This window comes from Scheffersomyces amazonensis (assembly GCF_036850825.1).
Source record: "Scheffersomyces amazonensis strain UFMG-HMD-26.3 chromosome Unknown RJT21scaffold_7, whole genome shotgun sequence".
Classification (NCBI taxonomy): Eukaryota; Fungi; Ascomycota; class Pichiomycetes; order Serinales; family Debaryomycetaceae; genus Scheffersomyces; species Scheffersomyces amazonensis.
Genome location: NW_027042747.1, coordinates 289,457 through 309,829, shown reverse-complemented (window position 1 = coordinate 309,829; position 20,373 = coordinate 289,457). Strand labels below are relative to the sequence as shown.

General features: G+C 33.7%; 11 protein-coding genes and 2 non-coding genes across 13 annotated transcripts; 9 read left to right on the top strand and 4 right to left on the bottom strand. All coding sequences in view use genetic code 12, as the record gives it.

The window, feature by feature from the left end:
• Nucleotides 1-560: 560 nt before the first annotated feature.
• On the top strand, nt 561-3,791 carry DAL81 (Dal81p). The gene has a single exon (XM_064882503.1). The coding sequence runs from the start codon at nt 742-744 to the stop codon at nt 3,649-3,651; it is 2,910 nt and encodes a 969-aa protein (XP_064736277.1). The 5' UTR covers nt 561-741; the 3' UTR covers nt 3,652-3,791.
• A 5-nt stretch (nt 3,792-3,796) lies between these two features.
• ARC19 (Arc19p) lies at nt 3,797-4,632 on the bottom strand. Its single transcript, XM_064882502.1, has 2 exons — nt 4,459-4,632; nt 3,797-4,383 (listed from the first exon to the last, which is right to left on the bottom strand). Exons 1-2 carry the CDS (start codon nt 4,459-4,461, stop codon nt 3,871-3,873), a joined length of 516 nt encoding a protein of 171 aa, XP_064736276.1. The 5' UTR covers nt 4,462-4,632; the 3' UTR covers nt 3,797-3,870.
• A 7-nt stretch (nt 4,633-4,639) lies between these two features.
• RJT21DRAFT_122764 (uncharacterized protein) lies at nt 4,640-6,556 on the bottom strand. Its single transcript, XM_064882501.1, has one exon. It carries the CDS (start codon nt 6,510-6,512, stop codon nt 4,716-4,718), a length of 1,797 nt encoding a protein of 598 aa, XP_064736275.1. The 5' UTR covers nt 6,513-6,556; the 3' UTR covers nt 4,640-4,715.
• RJT21DRAFT_122763 (uncharacterized protein) lies at nt 6,557-8,661 on the top strand. The gene has a single exon (XM_064882500.1). It carries the CDS (start codon nt 7,019-7,021, stop codon nt 8,564-8,566), a length of 1,548 nt encoding a protein of 515 aa, XP_064736274.1. The 5' UTR covers nt 6,557-7,018; the 3' UTR covers nt 8,567-8,661.
• Nucleotides 8,662-8,844: 183 nt separating this feature from the next.
• RJT21DRAFT_t134 lies at nt 8,845-8,918 on the top strand. The gene has a single exon. It is a non-coding gene; the product is annotated as a tRNA-Asn (tRNA).
• A 14-nt stretch (nt 8,919-8,932) lies between these two features.
• Nucleotides 8,933-9,005, top strand: RJT21DRAFT_t135. Its single transcript has one exon. It is a non-coding gene; the product is annotated as a tRNA-Thr (tRNA).
• Nucleotides 9,006-9,065: 60 nt separating this feature from the next.
• RJT21DRAFT_141782 (uncharacterized protein) lies at nt 9,066-10,400 on the top strand. Its single transcript, XM_064883405.1, has one exon. The coding sequence runs from the start codon at nt 9,227-9,229 to the stop codon at nt 10,256-10,258; it is 1,032 nt and encodes a 343-aa protein (XP_064736273.1). The 5' UTR covers nt 9,066-9,226; the 3' UTR covers nt 10,259-10,400.
• Nucleotides 10,401-11,275, top strand: RJT21DRAFT_122762 (3-oxoacyl-[acyl-carrier-protein] reductase (NADPH)). Its single transcript, XM_064882499.1, has one exon. The coding sequence runs from the start codon at nt 10,452-10,454 to the stop codon at nt 11,214-11,216; it is 765 nt and encodes a 254-aa protein (XP_064736272.1). The 5' UTR covers nt 10,401-10,451; the 3' UTR covers nt 11,217-11,275.
• RJT21DRAFT_53521 (uncharacterized protein) lies at nt 11,237-13,135 on the bottom strand. The gene has a single exon (XM_064884970.1). It carries the CDS (start codon nt 13,043-13,045, stop codon nt 11,258-11,260), a length of 1,788 nt encoding a protein of 595 aa, XP_064736271.1. The 5' UTR covers nt 13,046-13,135; the 3' UTR covers nt 11,237-11,257.
• Nucleotides 13,136-14,750, top strand: RJT21DRAFT_53520 (uncharacterized protein). Its single transcript, XM_064884969.1, has one exon. The coding sequence runs from the start codon at nt 13,227-13,229 to the stop codon at nt 14,739-14,741; it is 1,515 nt and encodes a 504-aa protein (XP_064736270.1). The 5' UTR covers nt 13,136-13,226; the 3' UTR covers nt 14,742-14,750.
• Nucleotides 14,751-14,759: 9 nt separating this feature from the next.
• On the bottom strand, nt 14,760-16,196 carry BUD22 (Bud22p; the record flags this gene model as incomplete). The annotated part of the gene is made up of 1 exon (XM_064885595.1): nt 14,760-16,196. The coding sequence occupies one exon, from the start codon at nt 16,194-16,196 to the stop codon at nt 14,760-14,762; it is 1,437 nt and encodes a 478-aa protein (XP_064736269.1).
• A 186-nt stretch (nt 16,197-16,382) lies between these two features.
• RJT21DRAFT_133510 (tRNA:m4X modification enzyme) lies at nt 16,383-17,849 on the top strand (the record flags this gene model as incomplete). Its single annotated transcript, XM_064883202.1, has 1 exon — nt 16,383-17,849. One exon carries the CDS (start codon nt 16,383-16,385, stop codon nt 17,676-17,678), a length of 1,296 nt encoding a protein of 431 aa, XP_064736268.1. The 3' UTR covers nt 17,679-17,849.
• A 632-nt stretch (nt 17,850-18,481) lies between these two features.
• Nucleotides 18,482-20,323, top strand: RJT21DRAFT_94 (lysophospholipase; the record flags this gene model as incomplete). The annotated part of the gene is made up of 1 exon (XM_064885696.1): nt 18,482-20,323. The coding sequence occupies one exon, from the start codon at nt 18,482-18,484 to the stop codon at nt 20,321-20,323; it is 1,842 nt and encodes a 613-aa protein (XP_064736267.1).
• Between the last annotated feature and the right edge of the window lie 50 nt (nt 20,324-20,373).

Sequence of the window (20,373 nt, the reverse complement as noted above, 5' to 3'; positions counted from 1 at the left end):
TACAAAAAATCGACCAAAACACTAATTAATGAAATTCATTAACTACTACTTTATGAATCTTGACTGCATACAAATATGTGCTATTTTTAAGGATACAGTAAAGGAAGGAAGGAAAAAAAAATTAATCAAAAAAAAACTTATCTACAAAACATAGGAGCAAAGGTCCAGAAAATTAGGCCATAATTGTGTTGTCGAGGGTCAGATCGAAAAACAGGAATCAACCGCGAGTACGATCAAGGAGTTAATATTGCTCAGTGTTTTATCGTTGTTGTAAAATTTTGTTTGTTCGCTCAGCCATAAAAAAGAGGTTGTATCAATCCCAGTATGAGGGGGAGCACAACGACAAGTAATAATCATCAACTACACTACCAGCAAGAAGAAAACCAATCGAATAATACTATAGGGAATCTGGGGATGTCGAGTCTAACATCAACTAATGCTAATATTAAGGATATAGGAGAGAATAATAATTTGAATAATAATAAGAATAGTAATAAGAATAGTAATAATAATAATAATATTAATAATAATATTAATTCCAATAATGGGAAGAGAACCAATATCAATAATAAAGATAGTTCTAATGATAGTAATAATGGGAATATATATGGAAGTCAAAATGGATATAAGCAACACCTAGATTTAGAGGCTAGAAATATAAATAGTTTAGAAGCAACTAATGAATTTGATCATCATTCTCCTGATAATTATATTGATTCAAATTGGGCTTCTAGTATATTTATGGATCCTAATGATAATGACTTATTATATAATGTTGGGTTGGGAGCTAATTCAGTAGGCCCATCATCTACCAATCATATCATGCAATCTATCCAATTCCAAAACAATATTCATCCGGAAAATCCAATACCACAAGGTCAACATTCCACTAATGATCCAATAACAGATAATTCATCAGCAAATCAATTTTCTACGATACCTACCAAATCCAAACAACGTCGTCCTTGTGATCATTGTAGAAGAAAGAAAACAAAGTGTGTTATAATACCCAACACCAATAATTGTGTACAGTGTGAATCCAAATCATTAACCTGTACCTATACCAGTCCATCTATGAAGAGGAAAACAACAGAACCAGATTCTGGTCCTTCATTAAAGCGTAAAAATGAAAAGGGTAATGATTTATCCATGTTAACATCCATTCATAATGATCAATCAATAATAGTAGCTCCAGACGTACCAATAAGAGATGTAGCACCAATCCAAGATTACTCAGTTATTAATAATTCTTTATTGAAGAAAACATTATCCTTACAATTTCCTAGATCAAGCTTTTATGTTGGTCCAACATCTTATTTATATGATGTCAATTTATTGAATTTAATAATTGATGCTCAGAATAATTCTAATAACAACAATAATAATAATAAAGGTGGTGATAGTAATGGTCCATCACCAAGTTCTTCAATGGGAAAGATTGAACAAGTAAATCTTAGTAATGCAATTTCATTAAGAAAAGTAAGTGATAAAACTCAATTTGTTCTTAAAGATGATCAATCACCTCAATCATATCAAACCATGTCTAATGATGTTGATACTATTGAGAAATTCATAGCTCCTCATGGTCAAATCTTAATTGATTTATATTTCAGAATTATTCATCCATCTTACCCTATATTACATAAGAAAGTATTCCTTGAGAAGTATTCTCGCACGCATCGAGAATTCAGTGCTCCATTATTAGCGGCCGTATATGTGTTAGCTATACAATGGTGGGATTATGATCCTCAATTAAACAGATTCCCTAAGCCAAATGTAGAACTTATTTTAAAAATAGGGTTGAATAATTATTTCTTGGAAATATTAAAGAGACCCAAATTAAGTGCTGTGCAAGCTGGATTATTATTATTACAATGTAAACATATTATTCAACATACCAAAAACAATGCAGCAAGTAATAGTCCCAGTGATCCAAATCTGACTCAGAATAATAACAATTCAGCACTTGGAGATACTGATTATAGTGAATGGGTATTATGTTCACAAGTTACTGCTTTGGCTGAAGAGCTTGGTTTAGGTTTAGACTGTAATAATTGGAAATTACCTAAATGGGAAAGAGGATTAAGAAAGAGATTAGCTTGGGCTGTATATATGGAAGACAAATGGTTGTCTTTAAAACATTCTAGACCAACCCATATAAATGAACGTAATTGGGTAGTTGTTTCACTTGTTGAAGAAGATTTTCCTGAAAAACATGGTGATGGCGATTTAAAGGAAGGATCATCAGATATAGATAATGGCAAGAAGATATTCATGAATCTAATTGAGTTATCAATGATTCTTTCCGATCTCTTAGATCAATTTTATTCAATGAGAGCCATGGTTGATATTACAAATGTTAATGATGTATTAAAAATTGCTAAGCCTTTACAATTAAGATTAAGAACTTGGTATCATTCATTACCAATTGAATTACAAATGAGTTCAGTTCAACCCAGAAAATTGTGTTCCAATGGTTACTTACAATTAGCTTATTTTGCTACAGAATTAACCCTTCATCGTAAAATAACTTCTGTAATTTATCAACAAACTTTGGCAGGTAATTCTCCTCCAAGAGAATTAATAACTGTTTGTAGAGCTGCTGCCAAAACCAGATTATTGGCTTCAATTGAATTTGTAAGAGATTTAAAACCTGAACATATTCATTCATTTTGGCATTCATCATCATCATCCAATTTTACTTTAATAGGAACATTTGCAGCTATTCTATTCATGTCTTCACCAAATAAAGAAGAGGCTGACTTTTATCGTGATCAGATCTTTAATTATAGATGGATCTTGAAGATCTCATCAAAGGGGTTTGATCAAGTTGGAGAGGCACTTTCTCAATTGGATCTTGTATTAAGTCGTATTCCTGGTTTATTGAATGATGGAGCTGATTTGCCAATGGTATTACCCAATGTTCCTAATTTTGATTTTCAAAGGGCCAATCAACAATCCCAGCAAAAGCAGCAACAGCAACAACAGCAACAACAACAACAACAACAACAACAACAACAACAACAACAACAACAACGTCAAAACCAAAGACCACAGACCATTATGAGTAACACATACGGACCTAGTCCACCAAATAACTTCTCAGTGAACAATAATTCTAGATCCAATTATGCTCAGGGTAGAACAGCAACCTCCAATCCCAGGGGTAGACCACCACAACAACAACCATCATCTCAACAACAGAGTTATCGTGGTGATTCTCCTTATTCACCTCAAACTTTCAACACTCCACCAATCAGTCAAAATCAATCAGGATTACCCAATGCTAGTTCACCTCCAACTCAACAACCCATGTCTCGTGGAGGTCAATTCATGATTAATTCTCCTACATCATCACAAGGCTTATCCCCTAAGGAAATTAAGCAACAACCAAGAAATTCGATAGGGTCTAAGAATACTAACAATAACAATAATAAAACCAATCGCATTAATGATGTAATTGATTCTCAGAATAGTACTAATAATAATACTCATTCTAATAATTCCCCTCATAATCGGAATAATTCTAATTCCACTTCGAATTCCACTTCCAATTCCAAAGTTAATAGTCCGGTATTAATTCGTTCACCCACAAATATTACCACCACTTCGTTGATATCTAGAACAGACCTGAATTTTGGTAGAGATTAAATTAACTGTAAATTTTTTAGTTCATTTCTGTATGTATGTAATAATTATTTAAACTTATTCTCTTTTAATTCAACGCATAGCATAATTCAGTAACTGCTACAATAATCAATTAACTAATTAATTAACTAACTAACTAATTATTATTATTAATATGATTTCAAATCATTTATTCATTTTTTTTTTACATAATCATATACATTATATATGAGACATACATATCTAATCAAATGGAGTCAAATAAGATTCAGCAATGACTCTGGCTCTAGCATTTAAGAATAATTTCATTTCACTGATTTCTTTATCTACATCTTCCATAAATTCTATAATGAAATCAACTAATTTATCCTTTAACATTTGTTCAGTATGAAAATTTGTTATTAAAAATGAGATATCATAACCCTTTATTGGGATTCTTCTTAATATAAAGAAATTTTCTGCTCTTGAAGTTAAAAATCTGGTAAATTTATGAACTAGAATTTGTTCTATTTCATCTGCTTGTTTAATCTTTATTGATACTCTAACAGAATTAATTGATGGTTCAATTAAGATCTTTTCATTTTCATTACGAGCAATAATCATAGGATTTAATATTAATTCAGGATTATGAGTATTATCCACCTCTATTTCTGGCCTATTATGTCTCTCCACCAATTGTGAAGAGAAATCTTCTAAACATATGGCTGCTGTTAATGAAGATCTTACGGCCGTTAAGTATGGTTTCAACGATTGTGACTATACATACTAAAGTTAGTAATCATTATCCAATTCAATTCAATTAAATCACCTTCACACTAAACTAATACATACCATTCTATCTTACTGTGCTAGTCAATTCTGCACTGCGTTTATATCCGGTGATGATACGTTTGATGTCTACATCCATACCTCCTTCCATTCCCAGTTTTTGATTATAGACCTCGCTCAGGTTTTGGTACGGGATACATGTGTGCAGGAATCTCTTTTTTTGGCTATAAATACACGACCCTATATTAAAAATGCTATACATAGAAAATTGCAACCATTAACCATTAACCATTAACCATTCAATAATTAATAATTAATAATTAATAATTAAGAACTCGGGGTTTGGACTTTTCTTCGACTTTTACTCGTTTGGAGTGAGACGATACACTATCAATACTTCTCTTACGAGAAGATTTATTGTAGTATGTGATTAGACCGTCAAGCACATCTCGAACAGCATTATTCTCCTCTAACTTTTTGCACTCTAATATGCTTACGAATAGAGGAAATTCTTTAAACTTAGTAAGGATTGTGTCAATATTATTATCTGACGCTAATTTATAAGATGTTGCATCATCCGATTGAATATGAATTAATCCATCTTCAGTATTCTCACCAATAATTCCCTGAGTATCCTTATTATCATAAAGAAATCGAATAAACTCATCAACATTTTTATGATATAAGTTCTCTATAACAAGAATATCATATAAGTCTTGATAAGCTTTGTCAAACTCCTTAGATTCAAAATCTATACCTTTAATTCGATTATCATTGGATTGTTTTAATTTATCAATGAATAAATCCTTCGATTCAAGAATGATAGCATATTCAAACTTTTCATTATGAGAGGTCTTAAACTTCAGTATAATTGATTCTAGTGATTCTTTCATTACTTTAATAATATCTTTCTTTTCATCTATGAAATCAAAATATAATTCTAAAGGATTTGATCCTCTTCTACCTAATAATTCCATAAACAGATCCTCTACTTCAAGTAATGGTAATACATCCTTCAATGGAGTATTAGGATCAATATTAAGAGTTTTAAGTGTTTTCTTAAAGGCATCTCTAGCTTTCCTATCTGATCTATAAGTAGATTTTTCATATTCATTTATTTCCGTTTGAATTTGTTCAACAGCCTTAGGATATATTTTTGTTTCGTACAATATTAGTATATCAAGCTTAGATAATAATTTAAAATGATCATTGGCTTTAAATCTGGCATCATTTAAAAGACTTTGATATAACTTCTCCCATACCGAATTAGCTCTTACTATAGAAGGATTAATTTCAGTTAAATAAGATTCTAATTCATTTAATGCTTGTTCTTTCTTAGTTTTTAAATCTTCTTCATATTCCTTAGTTATTTGATCTCGGAACTTATAATATATTTCTGCAATTTTCATATCGGGTAGTACTGATAACTTAAAAATAGAATTCTCATCATCAATTAAATAATCTTTAAATGTTATCCATCTTGTATTTCGATTAATCTTTCCATTTTGTTTATACTGAAGTAATACTTCTCCAAAATTCTTTTCAAAATTCTCTATTAAAGAAGTTTTATTATTTAATTCTTTTTCAAATTTTTGTACTAAATATGTATCATATAATATTTTACGATGTAATGCATCTGGTATAGCCCAATATACTGGTTCTTTAATAAGTCTTGACATTACTGATTTGAATGACCAAGTTGAATCTACTTCATTTTTCTTTAATAGTTCTATAAATGCTTCCTCGGCTTCTGTAAATGATTCAAATGTAGGTGGATATACTAAAGAATCCGTTAATACTTCTTTTGATGATAATTCTTTATCCAAAGCTGTTTCGGATAATTTTTTGGATGATGAACTAGACTCTTGAGCCTCTGCCAATTCAACAGGTATTTCCCAAGTAGTCTCACCTGTAGATTCATTATAATAATAAACCTTACCATCATCAGTTGTATATTGTTGCCATCCTGTACCATTATTGATTTCAGTTGATTCTTTGGTTCCATCTACTTGTTCTGTCTTTGACTCTTCTGGTACATCCCAACTGGTCTCATTAGTCACAGAATTGAAGTAATACACTCTTCCTTCATCATCTGTTACCTTTTCCCAATCACCCATGGCATGTATCACCTGATTTATTGAATATGACTCTGATTATTACTATCTACTTTGTTACTCCGATATTGCTATAGTTAATAATTTTGCACTAATAGAAAAGGTCGTGCGACGAGCCCTCAAATTTGAAATGAAAAAAAAAATTGTGGAGCGGCTTAACTTCTCATGCGTTTAGAGAGCCCACTTCTGAGATATAAATGTTAAAAATTCCCCTTAGTCGCATAACTAGATCGACCCTAATATACTTTCAGCAAATTGCAAGATCGAACAATTGGTTAATATGAAAAGGATCTGTAGCAATTTAAATTAAATGTTCGTAAGCCGATTCCACTAGTGCATATTATCGACCGTTTTTGGAAGCGAGACTCATCGAATCGTATGAGTAATTTAAGGTGTAGATGGTTGCCGTAATTTAGAATCTATATATATAAGAAGGTGTATTTATCTCATTGCTTGATTAAAAAGTTAATATATTTTTAGTTTCTTCTAATTTCATTAGTATATAGAAAATGACTGATTTAGAAAAAGAAGTTCATACTGAAGCTGTAGCCGATGCAAATATCAGTGCTGATGTAATAAGTTCTCATAGTGAAGAAAAAGTCTATTCCGATTCAAATAGTGAAGACTATGATATGGCATTTAAGTTCCTTAAGGAAAATGAAGAACAAGATTTAAAGCTCAAACATCAGGAATTACCTAAAAGTGTCTTAAGAAAACTTGATTTGGTAATTCTCCCCTTATTATGTGCTATTTATTTCTTTCAATTCCTTGATAAAACTTTATTAAATTATGCTGCTTCAATGGGGATTAAAGCAAATTTGGTAGGCAATCAATATGCTAATCTTTCAACTATATTTTATGCCTCATATATATTTGGTGAACCATTTGTTGCTTATTTCTTACAAAGATTCCCGTTATCCAAAACTTTGGGAGTATTCATTGTTTTATGGGGTATTGTTGTAGCTTGCCATGCTGCTACTAAGACTTATGCTGGTTTGATGATAGTTAGAACTTTACTTGGTTTATTTGAAGCTTCATCAGCAGTTGCATTAATTATTATCAGTGGTATGTACTATACCAAGCCTCAACAAGTGGCCAGAATGGGTTATTGGTCTGTCATGTCTGGTTCTGCAACCATTGTTGGTGGATTATTATCCTTTGGTTTCCAGCATGTTCATACTACTAGATTTGTTTCTTGGCAAATCTTGTTTTTATTCATGGGGATTATCACTGCTTTCTTTGGTATATTTGTTGCTTTTTATTTACCAGATAATGTTACATCTGCATGGTTCTTAACTGATGAAGAAAAGATTTTAGTTTTAGAAAATATTAGAGCAAATCAAACTGGTACTAAGACAACTAAATTTAAAAAAGAGCAGTTATTCGAATTATTGTTTAAAGATAAATTAACATGGCCTTTCTTTATCTTAACTATTACATCTCAAATTGTAACTGGTGCTATCGGAACTTTTAGTGTTACCATTACCCTTTCTTTTGGATTTGATAACTATGAATCTGCTCTTTTACAATTACCAGTCGGTGCTCTTATTATTATTATAATTATTATTGCTACTCAATTAGTGTCTCGTTATGGTCATATTACTTATATTGCTACTTCAATGTTTATTCCAACCATTATTGGAGCTATTGTTCTTTTATCAACTGATCTTAAAAGACAAAAAGTTGGTAATTTATTAGCCATGTACTTATTATATAGTGGTTCATGTGTTATCACTTTGATTTATGCTTGGATTGGTGCTAATACTGCAGGTACAAGTAAGAGATTCTTCAGAAGTGCTATGACAATGATTGCTTTCTCAATTGCAAGTATTATTGGACCACAATTATTCCAAGCATATTCATACCCTGCCTATCATCCAGCAAAAATTACAATTTTAGTTACCCAAGTAGCTTGTGTTCCATTAACCCTTCTTGTTGGATACATCTGTAAAAAGGAAAATGAAAAAAGAGATCAAGAGCAAGAAGCTGAACCTTCTAATTATGAATTTTTAGATTTAACAGATATTCAAAATAGAAACTTCAGATACTCTTATTGATCCATTCTGTATTATAGAGGCCTCATGGCAAAACTTTAAAACTAATTTAATACTTTAATAAATAATTACTTAAACTATTACTATTAATATAGAAAATAAGTTCGATATGAAGACCAATATGTAAAATTGCTTGCAGTATTGCAAAAACACAAAATTTTTTTTACACAAAATATGCATCATTTTGTAGATATGCAGGATTGGAACGTGATGGATCACACGTTTATCACGTGATATTTATAATCTGCGATTTGCATTTTGATTTTTCTTTCGCAAGAAATGACTCCGTGGCCAAGCTGGCTAAGGCGTAAGACTGTTAATCTTAAGATCGTGAGTTCGATCCTCACCGGGGTCGTCATTTCTTTCAAAGCCTTTATGGCCAAGTTGGTAAGGCACCTCACTAGTAATGAGGAGATCGTCAGTTCGAATCTGGCTGAAGGCATTATTTTTTCATTTTTTAGTTAAATACACTAACATTAGCTTCATAGCTATGTTACAATTAATTTTGAGTTGAATTTCATAAGAATACTCTGCTTAATTTTTGTACGCACAGATTTTTTCCGCAAATGGTAGCGTTTCAATTTTGCAATTTCCTTTTTAACTCACATATGATTCATTCGTTCCAACCCATTAGTGCTACTCAACTATTACTATTAATAGTTAATGATTTCAACGATTCCAATAATTCCAATGTCGTGGAATTGTCTTTCAGCTGAATCCAATGAGTCTGATCCCAATACAGGGCGGGCTTCTTTGCTGTGTGATCTTTTCAATACATACTCGAATTCAAGTATACTGGGAAAACAAACAGACTCTGATACATTAAGTACTTATTTCAAAGAAGAAATTCTGGATGCATGTAACGTGAAAGAGAATACTGAAAGGACTTATTATTACAATTGTACAGGTATGAGTGAAAGACTAAGGGCTAAATTTGAAAAGTATACAAGAGATATAGAAGTGTGTGATAAACCACCCAAGCCCCTTACTAGAATGTCTAAAGAAATAATTGTACCAAGAACTAAGTTGGAAGATAATAAAGAGGAAAAATCTTGTGTTGAAGACAAGTGTGAACTGATATATTCTGAATTTACTGAAGAAGCTCCTGTAACTAAAGATTTATGCCTATTATCCCTGAATAATAATTACATGTCTTTAGCGGCAAGGTTCTACTCATACAGGCCTATCTTAGAAAGATTAGATTTTGAATATTTTGAAGTGATTGATGATTTGAAACCTTATCTTGCAAGAATTCAAAAGACTGTGAATGAAATATCTCCAACAATACCCCGTGAAATAACAACCGGAATTGTTGAAAATCCAATCAATTTATATAATAATAAAGAGTTTATTCAAAGCTCGTGGCATCTCAAGAGATCAGGTATATTACGTAAATTCCTTTTCAAAAGAAGGAAAAGCTTAAAAGTGTCAAATTATGATTCTACAGTAGAGAGCATCAATCCTTACTTTACTGCTATAAACTACCAGAGACAGGGTTGTGACGAGTCTTTATTGAACATTGATTACCCTACATTTGTAAAAACAAAGACCAAAAACAATTCAGAAGTATCATCTATAAACCTGGAACAAATTTTAAAACCTACCATCACATTATGTTCTAGTAGGACTGGTCTGAGAACATTTCGTAACAAGCTCCGGAATCGATTTCCCCTTTCTTTATCCTATAAAAAATAAGTATAAATAGCACAATAGTAAATAGCTTTCCAATACACCATAGTCTTTACTTCATATCTCTTTTTTTCAAATGTGTAATTGACCCACCAAGGAACAGAACAGTTGGTTGTGAAACATTTTATTTCCATTTTGCAATTAAAAGAATTGTGAACGCGAAAATTAAATTGAAGAGTTTAGGTATCTTTATCAAGGTATGAGTTTTGTTGGACGGAAGGCTCTTGTCACGGGAGCATCCAGAGGATTAGGTAAGGCTATTTCGCATAAATTGGCATCTCAGGGGTGTTCTGTATTATTGGTTTCTCGAAATGAGGATTTGCTCAGACAGCAAGTCAAGGATTTACCCCAGTTGAGTACATCTCAAAAGCATGACTTTGTATCTCTCGACTTGAATGATTTGATAATATCGCCAGACAAGAAAAAGCATCTATCGCTGTATTTAGGAGATGTTTCTATCCTTGTGAATTGTGCAGGAGTCACCAATCATTCATTGTTGTATAGATTAGAAGATTCCGAAATAATTTCAACCATTAATTTGAATTTAATTGCTCCAATACTTCTAAGTAAATTACTATATAAACCAATGCTAAAGCTTTCAAAAGAAAGTATAAACAAGTCACAACCTATATCACAAATATTGAATATTTCTTCAATATTATCTTTGACGGAGACTAACGTGCCCGGCACTTCGGTTTACTCCGCTAGTAAAGCAGGAATTCTAGGGTTCACAAAATCATTATCGGCTGAGTTTAAAGGCAAAGTGAGAGTTAATTCCATCTTACCTGGATTAATTAGAGATACAGATATGGGTGCTGGAGCCAGTTCTAGTTTATCAGATAAATCTATTAGTCTAGATCATGTGGTTCTGAAGTCAATGGATATATTACTTGATGATTCAGTCAATGGTCAATGCATAATTTGTGATAATGAACCTACAAAAAAATTTGAATTTACGTCATGATGTAAATAGTATAAATAATGTATATAATGTTTAAATTTATTCTATTCAATATCCTCAAATAAGTCATATCGCATGTCTTCTACAAGCTCTTCGTCAAACCATGAACTCTTACCATAATGGGCAAGAAAGCATTCTCGTGCCAATTCGGCATTGTTATGTCTTACGAGCCAATAAATAAAATGTTGGAAACTATCATTTGCCAATTGGTTAATTGATGATACTTCTTGGATTGCTACGATTGCTTTGGCGATATCGCGGGGTGAATTATCTTGCAATTTCACTTCATACTTGTCAAGATAATAAGTCCTAAAGATTTCTATTGCCTTAATAATATTAATGATCCAATCCTTAAAGAATTTATATCGATTTATTATAACTTCATAATCAGTGTCATATTCAAGAGTCTCAGCCATGAGTTCAATTACCTTTGAGATTTTGTAGTTGATGAATTGACAAAACAGTAGAACAGCAGTAAATATATCTTCATTTCCATCCTGTAATGAGTTGAATACCATCTCCCTCGTTGACGTAAAGCCTAACCAAAACCTTATGAAGTCTAGTAGTATTATTGAGGAATTCTCGAAAAGATCAATAAGCTCAGACGAATCTCTACATCCGGCAATGCTTGATCGATTGGAAGATATTATTTCACTGATTATATTTGTTAAGATAGTATTAATGCTATGATGCTGTGGATTCAACAGTATTATATGGTAAATGTTTACAAGGAACTCTTTGAAATTGTAATTTGATTCTTTTATTATTCTATTATCTATGACTCCACTTACTTTGATAGATTCAAGCATTAGACACTCATAAGTTGATTTACTGTCATATGAGCTTTTGATTTGTAAAGTATTTATGAACTCTTGCCAGTAACCCAACTTATGAAAAGTCCAAAATTGTTTGATCTCATAATCACCTATGATCACCCCATTCAAAGAAGTAACCAAATTCCTTTCCGAAGTATCGAAACCACTACCAAAGGTCCAATATTCTTGGAAGATACGATTTGTGATAGTAGATAGTATTGGTTTACTTTCGGGATGGTTAATCAGCTCTTCGACTAACCAATTAAGAAATATGGGGATTAGCAAATAAAGAACTCGTCGATGAACCAATAATAAGTATGCAATGTATCCCATAAATAATTCATTCGTATACTTACCGAAGATCACTTTTGGTTCCATATCCAACCAATTATCTATATCATCAAATAACTCTTGTTGATAAGCTCTTATATCTTGTGGTACAGTATTAGCATCAAATAGTCGGGATTGGTTGACTTTGTAATATGAAGATTTGGTAGATAACGCTATAGATTTTCCTAGAAGAACACAGCAGCCAGTAGATAATCGAGGTACAGTATCCTCCATTGGAGATTTACAAGTCAACAATACAGACAGCACGATATTTCGAAATATCTGAAAGATTTCACAGTATGAGTCAAACAACTCTGGTTCCACTAACAGCTTCAAAGATCTTAGACGATCAAATGAATCCTTGGGCTTGACTAATTCCTGAATAAAGTCATTGGACTGTGACGCGTTTTGGTTAGTAAACATAGTCTGAATTCCCTCAGTATCTGAAAACTCGGAGTCACTATAATACCTGCCCTGTCTCTCTGAACTTTCTCTATCTGAATTCTTTCGTTTGGAAGTATTCTTGTGAACATGGGCATCAGTATTGGGCAAGTGTAAATCGAGTAGACCAGGATACTTAATGTAGAGATCGTTCAAAGAATGGATCTTAGATAGCAATGGCCGCACTATTCGCTTACACTTAGCTACTGTCAATGGCTGCCTAGTCGCTTGGCCATACCGAGACATTACTTACTACAATCTGTCAGATAGGCCCTCAGTAATTAAGCCAATCAATCAATAATTCACTAATAGTAGTGGTTCTGGTTGCGAATGTACGTTTTGGGCCGAATTTTTCAGTCGGTATTTCTCAATCGGGAAACAAAAGTGCTTAAGTCCAGCAACTGTTCTACTGGAAATTAGAAGCACTATGAGATCAGCAGCGATAGCATTGTTCTTGATAGCGCTGCTAGTTAGTGGAAGTGGTAGTGGTAGTGTAAGCGCAAATCATGAAGTCGTTAGAGGTGTTAGTCCTGAAGAACAGCACCTCTATCGGCCCATTGTTGATGAAGTTACCGGTAAAAAGACATGGCGATGTTTGAGTGATCCGACAATTGAATTGTCGTATGACCAAATAAATGATGATTACTGTGACTGTCCCGATGGATCGGATGAACCAGGTACTAATGCATGTCCCTATACTATCAGTCGTAAGTTTTACTGTGCCAATAAACATCATATCCCTGAGTATATTGAGAATTATAAGCTCAATGATGGAGTATGTGATTATGATATTTGTTGTGATGGATCGGATGAGTACTTAAGTGGTAAATGTGAAGATAAGTGTAAACAAGTTCATGATCAATTTGAATCGTACAAGGCACGAGTAACTACAGAAGTAGACGAGTCCTTAAAGATAAAGGTTCAATGGGAAGAAACTGCTGATAAGTTAAGACAGCAAGCAATTAACAAACTACTGGAACTTCGAGCTACATTTATTGCGAAGCAGAAACAGTTTGAAATTGTTAAGCAAACACTTGAAGAAACCTCCGACGAAGAGAATTCAGGAGATGAGTTTTTATTAGCGCAAGTGGATAGACTTAACCATCACCTCACTGAGTTCCAAAATGATATCCAATTGAAAGATAAGTATATTGCTCAATTGGAACAGATCTTAGCCAAATTGGTGGACAACTATAATCCCAACTTTAATGATGCTGCAGTTAAAGAATCGGTGGCAGGATTCCAGGAGTACATTACCAATAAAGATTCTGGAGCTGGAGCTGGAGCTGGAGCTGGCATTGATCAGATACAACTGGTGGCAGATGAACTCAAGCAGTATTCCCTCCAGATATCTAGTCACTCAGAAACTGAAACTCCTCAAGTTGTCCAGGTTCCAACTTTTGGAAATATGCTTCGTCATTACTATGGTCAACTTAGAGATGCAGTCAATTTTGAACAGAACACATACTTGAACAATAATGATAATGGTAACGGTAACCGTAATCCAATATTATACAAGTATGAAAAGGAATTGGAAGATATTGGGCTTGAAATAGAAACTATTGAACTAGATTTAGAAAAGAATTATGGTCCTAAAGATATCTTACGAGCATTAAAGTCTACATGGGTTAATACCAAAATTGGTGATTATATGTACAAGTTAGGATTTCTTGATGCCATATATCAAGGTAATAATCTTATTGGCCGATTTGATGGATTTAGTTCCAATCAAATGACTTATTCTAATGGAGCTAAATGTTGGAATGGACCGAGTAGATCAGCTATAGTTAATTTAGTATGTGGACCATCAAATGGTATTGTATCGGTCAGTGAACCAGAAAAGTGTCAGTATGTGTTTGAATTAATTACTCCTATAGCATGTCAACCAGTTACTGAAGAAGGACTCTTATCAACCTTTCAAGTTGACTTAAGTAAATTATAGTTTTAGTTATATATTACACTAATCAAATGTGATCTTTTTACCTGTAAATTTGACATTCTTTAACTTTTCTTCGGCAATCTTCTTAGCTTGCCATGAAGGGTGAATACTTTCACTTGCAGGTTTATTATTATTTTCAGCTGCCACAGGTACTGGAGTAGATGAACGAGATTTTCTTTCTCCAAGTGGTGCTACATTGGCTCCTGAAGGAGCATTGGCTAAAGCAGCTTTGGCTTCTCTCTTTCTCTTTCTTTCTTCATACTCAAGTCTTCTAATTTCTCGTTCACTAGCAGCCTTTTGTTGTTCCTCTTTGATATGCTTAGCTTCTTTACCATACTTTTGAGCCCAGATCTTTTGTCTAGCCCTCTGTCCTCTTCTGTTCTTACGTTGGGTGGTGATTTCTTTTACTACACTGTCATTATCTATGTCATCATCTTCATCGTCTGAACCTCCCGAGAAGTATCCTGAAGCTAATTCCGGCAAGTTGTATTTATCAGCCTTACTTTTCTTGGCTGAACCCGACAGAGAATCATTGGAGTCAGAATCAGAGTTCTCTGAGTCTTCTGAATCGTTTGAGTCCAGTCCAGAAGGTTCATCATCAGTCACTTCGTTGTAGTTCACGTTTGGATTGATATCAAATTGTTCTTCTTCTGCTTCTTCTTCTTCTGAATCTCCTACGAGCTTATCGTATACTGCAAACTTTTCATATGCTTCTTCAATGTCCATCTCTACATCATCACTGTCAGATGCTTCTGCTTCAGAAACTTCTTCAGAATCTGCTTCAGACTCTGAATCTTCAGAGTCTTGTTCGGAATCACTATCACCATCTGCTTCTTCAACATCCACAGTCTTACCCCTACTGGCTCTTTCCTCCTTAGTTAAGTTACCTCTGACCATTTTAAAGGCCCACTCTATTTCTTCTAAAACTGCCTTAATGTTCTTCTTATTCCATAAGCTGGATATGTAATTGTTGAGTACATTATTATTCTGACAGTAAGTCTTAAAGAAGTTAGTGGGATTCAGTTGTTGGTTCTTATCTACTATGGCAACACTAATCTCATTATCTATAAATTCATATGGGGATTCCTTTAATTGCTTAGTAGTCAAAATAGATGTCACTATACATTTAATTAATCTTGATCTGATTAATAAGTCCACATTAGTTTGAGTTTCAAAGAATCGAACTATATCTGATTTAGTATTATCATTAGTCAATTTTTGTAAATCTGATTTGAATTGCTTACGAACTTCCTTATCTAACTTCTTATATGATCCATGAAACTTTCTATCGAAATACTCTTTCTTTAAGGCAAGTATCTCCCTATGAGCTTCTTCAATAGTCTTAGGTAACTTTCTAAGAAGTTTGTCATTATTTCGGGCTCCTATTAACTTCTTGGTATGAGGAAACCGGGCATTGGCGTCATTGAACTTGACTTCCAAGAGGTCTAGTCTCCACATATCATTTTTTCCCCTAGAAGTCTTCATAATGGTGTTAATAATTTAAAGGTATAGCCAATAAATAGTTGTAGATGAGATGAGATCTGAATTTTTTTTTGGTGATGGGGTTGGAATTTTTCACTGGAGATATTTGTTGATCCAGTTGGTCTGTCCCAGTAGTTAACCAATCCTGTAGATGAGCCAAAGATGCGTGAGATCAAGAGAAGGAAAACTGAGAGTGAGGGTGATAGCCAGCAGTGCGAGTACTTTTTAGAGAAGAAGAAACGACAATGTGGTTTAAAGAAGAAGCCTAACCATCGGTTCTGTTCTGAACATATGATCTATGACGTGGAATATAAGGAAGAGAGGGTTCCTTGCCCATTAGATGGCAACCATACAGTATGGTTAAAGGATTTGCAGAAGCACTTGAAAAAGTGTAATGCCAAGCCTAAAGATGTGCGGGAGCCATGGTACTCATTAGACTATAATAGTCAGGTTATTGGTGCCATTAATGGAACCGATACTGAAAAATCAGAAGAAGATAATACTGCCGATGCGGCCGAATTACTAAATAAGTACATTAGCTTGTTGCAGACACTATCATTCCCTGAGTTACCGATTAGAATCAGTCAGCATGAGGGTCTTGACCCAAGACTACATGAACTTAAGAATCAGAAGCATGCCTTACAACAGTCATCATTAATTGGTAATATGAAACACTCAAAGTTATTAGATGGTTCATCATTCTATCTTGAGTTTGGTTGTGGTAAGGGTGAACTCTCACGATATATTAATCTATGTGTAATGGAGGATTTGAAGAGTCTGACTAAAGAAGATACCAAGACTAATGAAACTTATGGTTTTGGCTTTATCGATAGAGGTGTCAATAGAATGAAAGTAGATAGTAAGATAGTTAAAGAAGCCCTGGAATATGGTGTTGATGCCAAAACAAAGAGAAGTCGTATAGATATAAAAGATCTTAATGTTGACAAGTTCATAGAGGATATCAATCCTGTCAAAGTTGTATGTATTTCCAAACATCTTTGTGGAGCTGCTACTGATCTCACTTTGAAGCTGCTTTTGAATTCGACTTTATTGAAAGCTCATAAAGAAAGATTTGGTGGATTGATGATAGCCATGTGTTGTCGTCATGTATGTTCATATGAACAATTGCTACCTCAATCTAGGAAATATCTTGCCCAGCATGGATTCAAGACGATTGAATCGTTCAATATCCTTAAGAAAGCTGTATCTTGGGCTGTTTGCGGTACGGGCAAATCAGACACAGTAGTTAACCAGGTGGAAGATAAGAATAATGAGATAGGATTAAATCAGAAACAGAGAGAAGAAATAGGATTTATCGCTAGACGATTGGTCGATGAAAGTAGAGTATTTGCATTACAAGAAATATTACCTGAATTTGATGTTCAAATGTTTTTGTACAGTGATATGGATATAACGTTAGAGAATGTTTGTCTTTCAATTACTCCCCGGAATATATAGTAATATACAGGGTCACAAAGTATCTATTACACTATTGTTCTATTCGTAAACCTGTATGGTCGACCCCTATTCCTTGTTAAAGGAATTATTCTGTTTGCAACATTTAGGACGAATTAGGAAAGAATATCCTCTTAGCCGCAAGACGATGCCACATGCCTAGAAACCTTCGAGCCAGACGTGAGAGAATCATTGTCTTGCAAAACATATTAACTAGCATAAGCTGCAGGTGAATTTGCGACCGTTAATTATACACGTGTTACGCAGCATCTCTAATTTGCAACGAGCCGTTGTTAGATGCAAAACAAAACAAACAAACAACCAGAAACAATGAAAAATTGACATGAAACTATCTACCTCGTAGTGTAACTGAAAGAAGAATAGAAGGAGATTCCAAAAATATTCGGGGACCTATCCGACCGTTCTGTAGGTATACGAGGCGGCACTCAGCGTGGACCTATTTCATAAGCTGCGGTATGATTTTCACGAAACACTAACCACTACGGGCTTTCTAGTCTAGTATAAAGTGGTGTTTAGTCGGGAAAAGTTGCAGATAAAAGCAAATAGGAGGTTTCAATATCGGAATTAAACAGTAAGGTTGGAATCTCTACTGAAAAATGTGTCAAAATCTTGATCTGATTAATTCAAGTTGAAGAAATCGAGTACTTGTTATGCATAAACGCCTTTATTACTAGTATAATGTGAAAATTCACCAAATAATATATAAGGTCATGAAAGTACCGGGATTTAGAAATATTTAGGTTGTAGGTTGTAGTGATTGTAGCTGAAGTAACTAAATCAAAACAATGTTTTACTTGTCAGTATTCTTACTTATTGCTAGTATTCTTGCCTCTTCTCCAACTGGTGGGTATGCTCCAGGTTCAGTTACATGTCCTTCTGGTTCATTAACTAGAAAAGCTATTGGACTTTCACCAAAGGAAGTCAGTTGGGTTGAAGGTAGAAAAACTAATACTAATGCAGCATTAGCTACTTTCCTTGAAAATGCCAATTTAACTGACTTTGATGTCCAAGACTTCTTAAGTTCAAATTCTCCAACTATTGGTTTAGCCTTTAGTGGTGGTGGATATCGTGCCATGTTGACAGGAGCTGGAGAATTGGCTGCTTTAGATTCCAGAACTAATAGTGCCAACAATGGATTGAAAGGGTTATTACAAGCCTCTACATATATCTCTGGATTATCAGGAGGTAGTTGGTTAGTAGGATCAATTGCTTTGAATGATTTCATTTCTGTTGATCAGATTCTTTCTGAAAATGTTCTTTGGGATTTAGATAGTTCTATATTAGATCCAGATGGAGCTAATGTTATATATGATAGTGCTTATTGGGCTACTATATCTGCTGAAATTGCGGCCAAACAATTAGCTGGATTTAAAGTTACCATAACTGATTTATGGGCTAGAACTTTATCGTACCAATTATTAACTCAATCTAATCCTAATGATGGAGCTTCCTTAACCTTTTCTGATATTTCTACTTTTGATTCATTCACATCTCAACAATTCCCATTCCCAATTATTGTATCTGATGGTAGATCTCCAAACACTCTTGTTCTTGATACTAATTCCACTATTTTTGAATTTAATACTTTTGAATTTGGTTCATGGGATCCAACTATCTATGACTTTGTTCAGACTAAGTATCTTGGATCTAATTTAAAGAATGGTAATCCTGTGAGTCTGAATTCTTGTGTTGAAGGATTTGATAATGGAGGATTTATTATGGGTACTAGTTCATCATTATTTAATGAAGTGTTATTAGATGTATCCCAATCTGGTTTACCATCTTTCCTTCAAACATTAGTCAATGATGTTATTATCAACCCAGTCAGTGACTTGAATGTTGATGTTGCCTATTATTCTCCAGATCCTTTCTATGCCAATACAGGAGGTTTCCTTTCTGATATTGTTAATAAAATCTCTGGTGATGATACTCTTTATTTAGTAGATGGAGGTGAAGATGGACAGAATGTCCCATTTGCCCCATTGATCCAACCTGATAGAAATGTCGACGTTATTTTTGCTCATGATAACTCGGCTGATACCGATTTGAATTGGCCTGATGGTTCATCATTGGTTGCAACTTATCAAAGACAATTTGCACCCATCGGAAATGGTACGCACTTCCCCTATGTTCCAGATCAGAATACTTTCCTTAATTTAAACTTGACTTCCAAGCCTACATTCTTTGGATGTGATGCTAAGAACTTATCAAGTTTAACTAGTGATTATTTAGATGTTCCATTGGTAGTTTATCTTGCTAATAGACCATTTTCTTACTGGACCAATACTTCTACATACAAAATGGCCTACAGTTATGAAGAACGTGTTGGAATGATTCAGAACGGGTATGAGATTGAAACCAGATTCAATACTACTTTAGATAGTCAATGGAGTGCCTGTGTTGGATGTGCCATAATTAGAAGATCTCAAGAAAGAGCAGGTATTGAACAGTCTGAACAATGTCAACAATGTTTTGCAGAATACTGTTGGAATGGTGATATCTATACAGGAGAAGCTCTTGGAGAAAATTATTCTAATGATGGATTAGTTTCTGGAACTGAATACTATAACTCCAGTAATGTAGCTGGTATCAGTGATGGAGGACTTGATTTATTTAAGAGAGAATAGTGTAGTAGTTAGAAGATTTTTAGTTAGAAGTTAAGTTAGTAAAAGTTAAT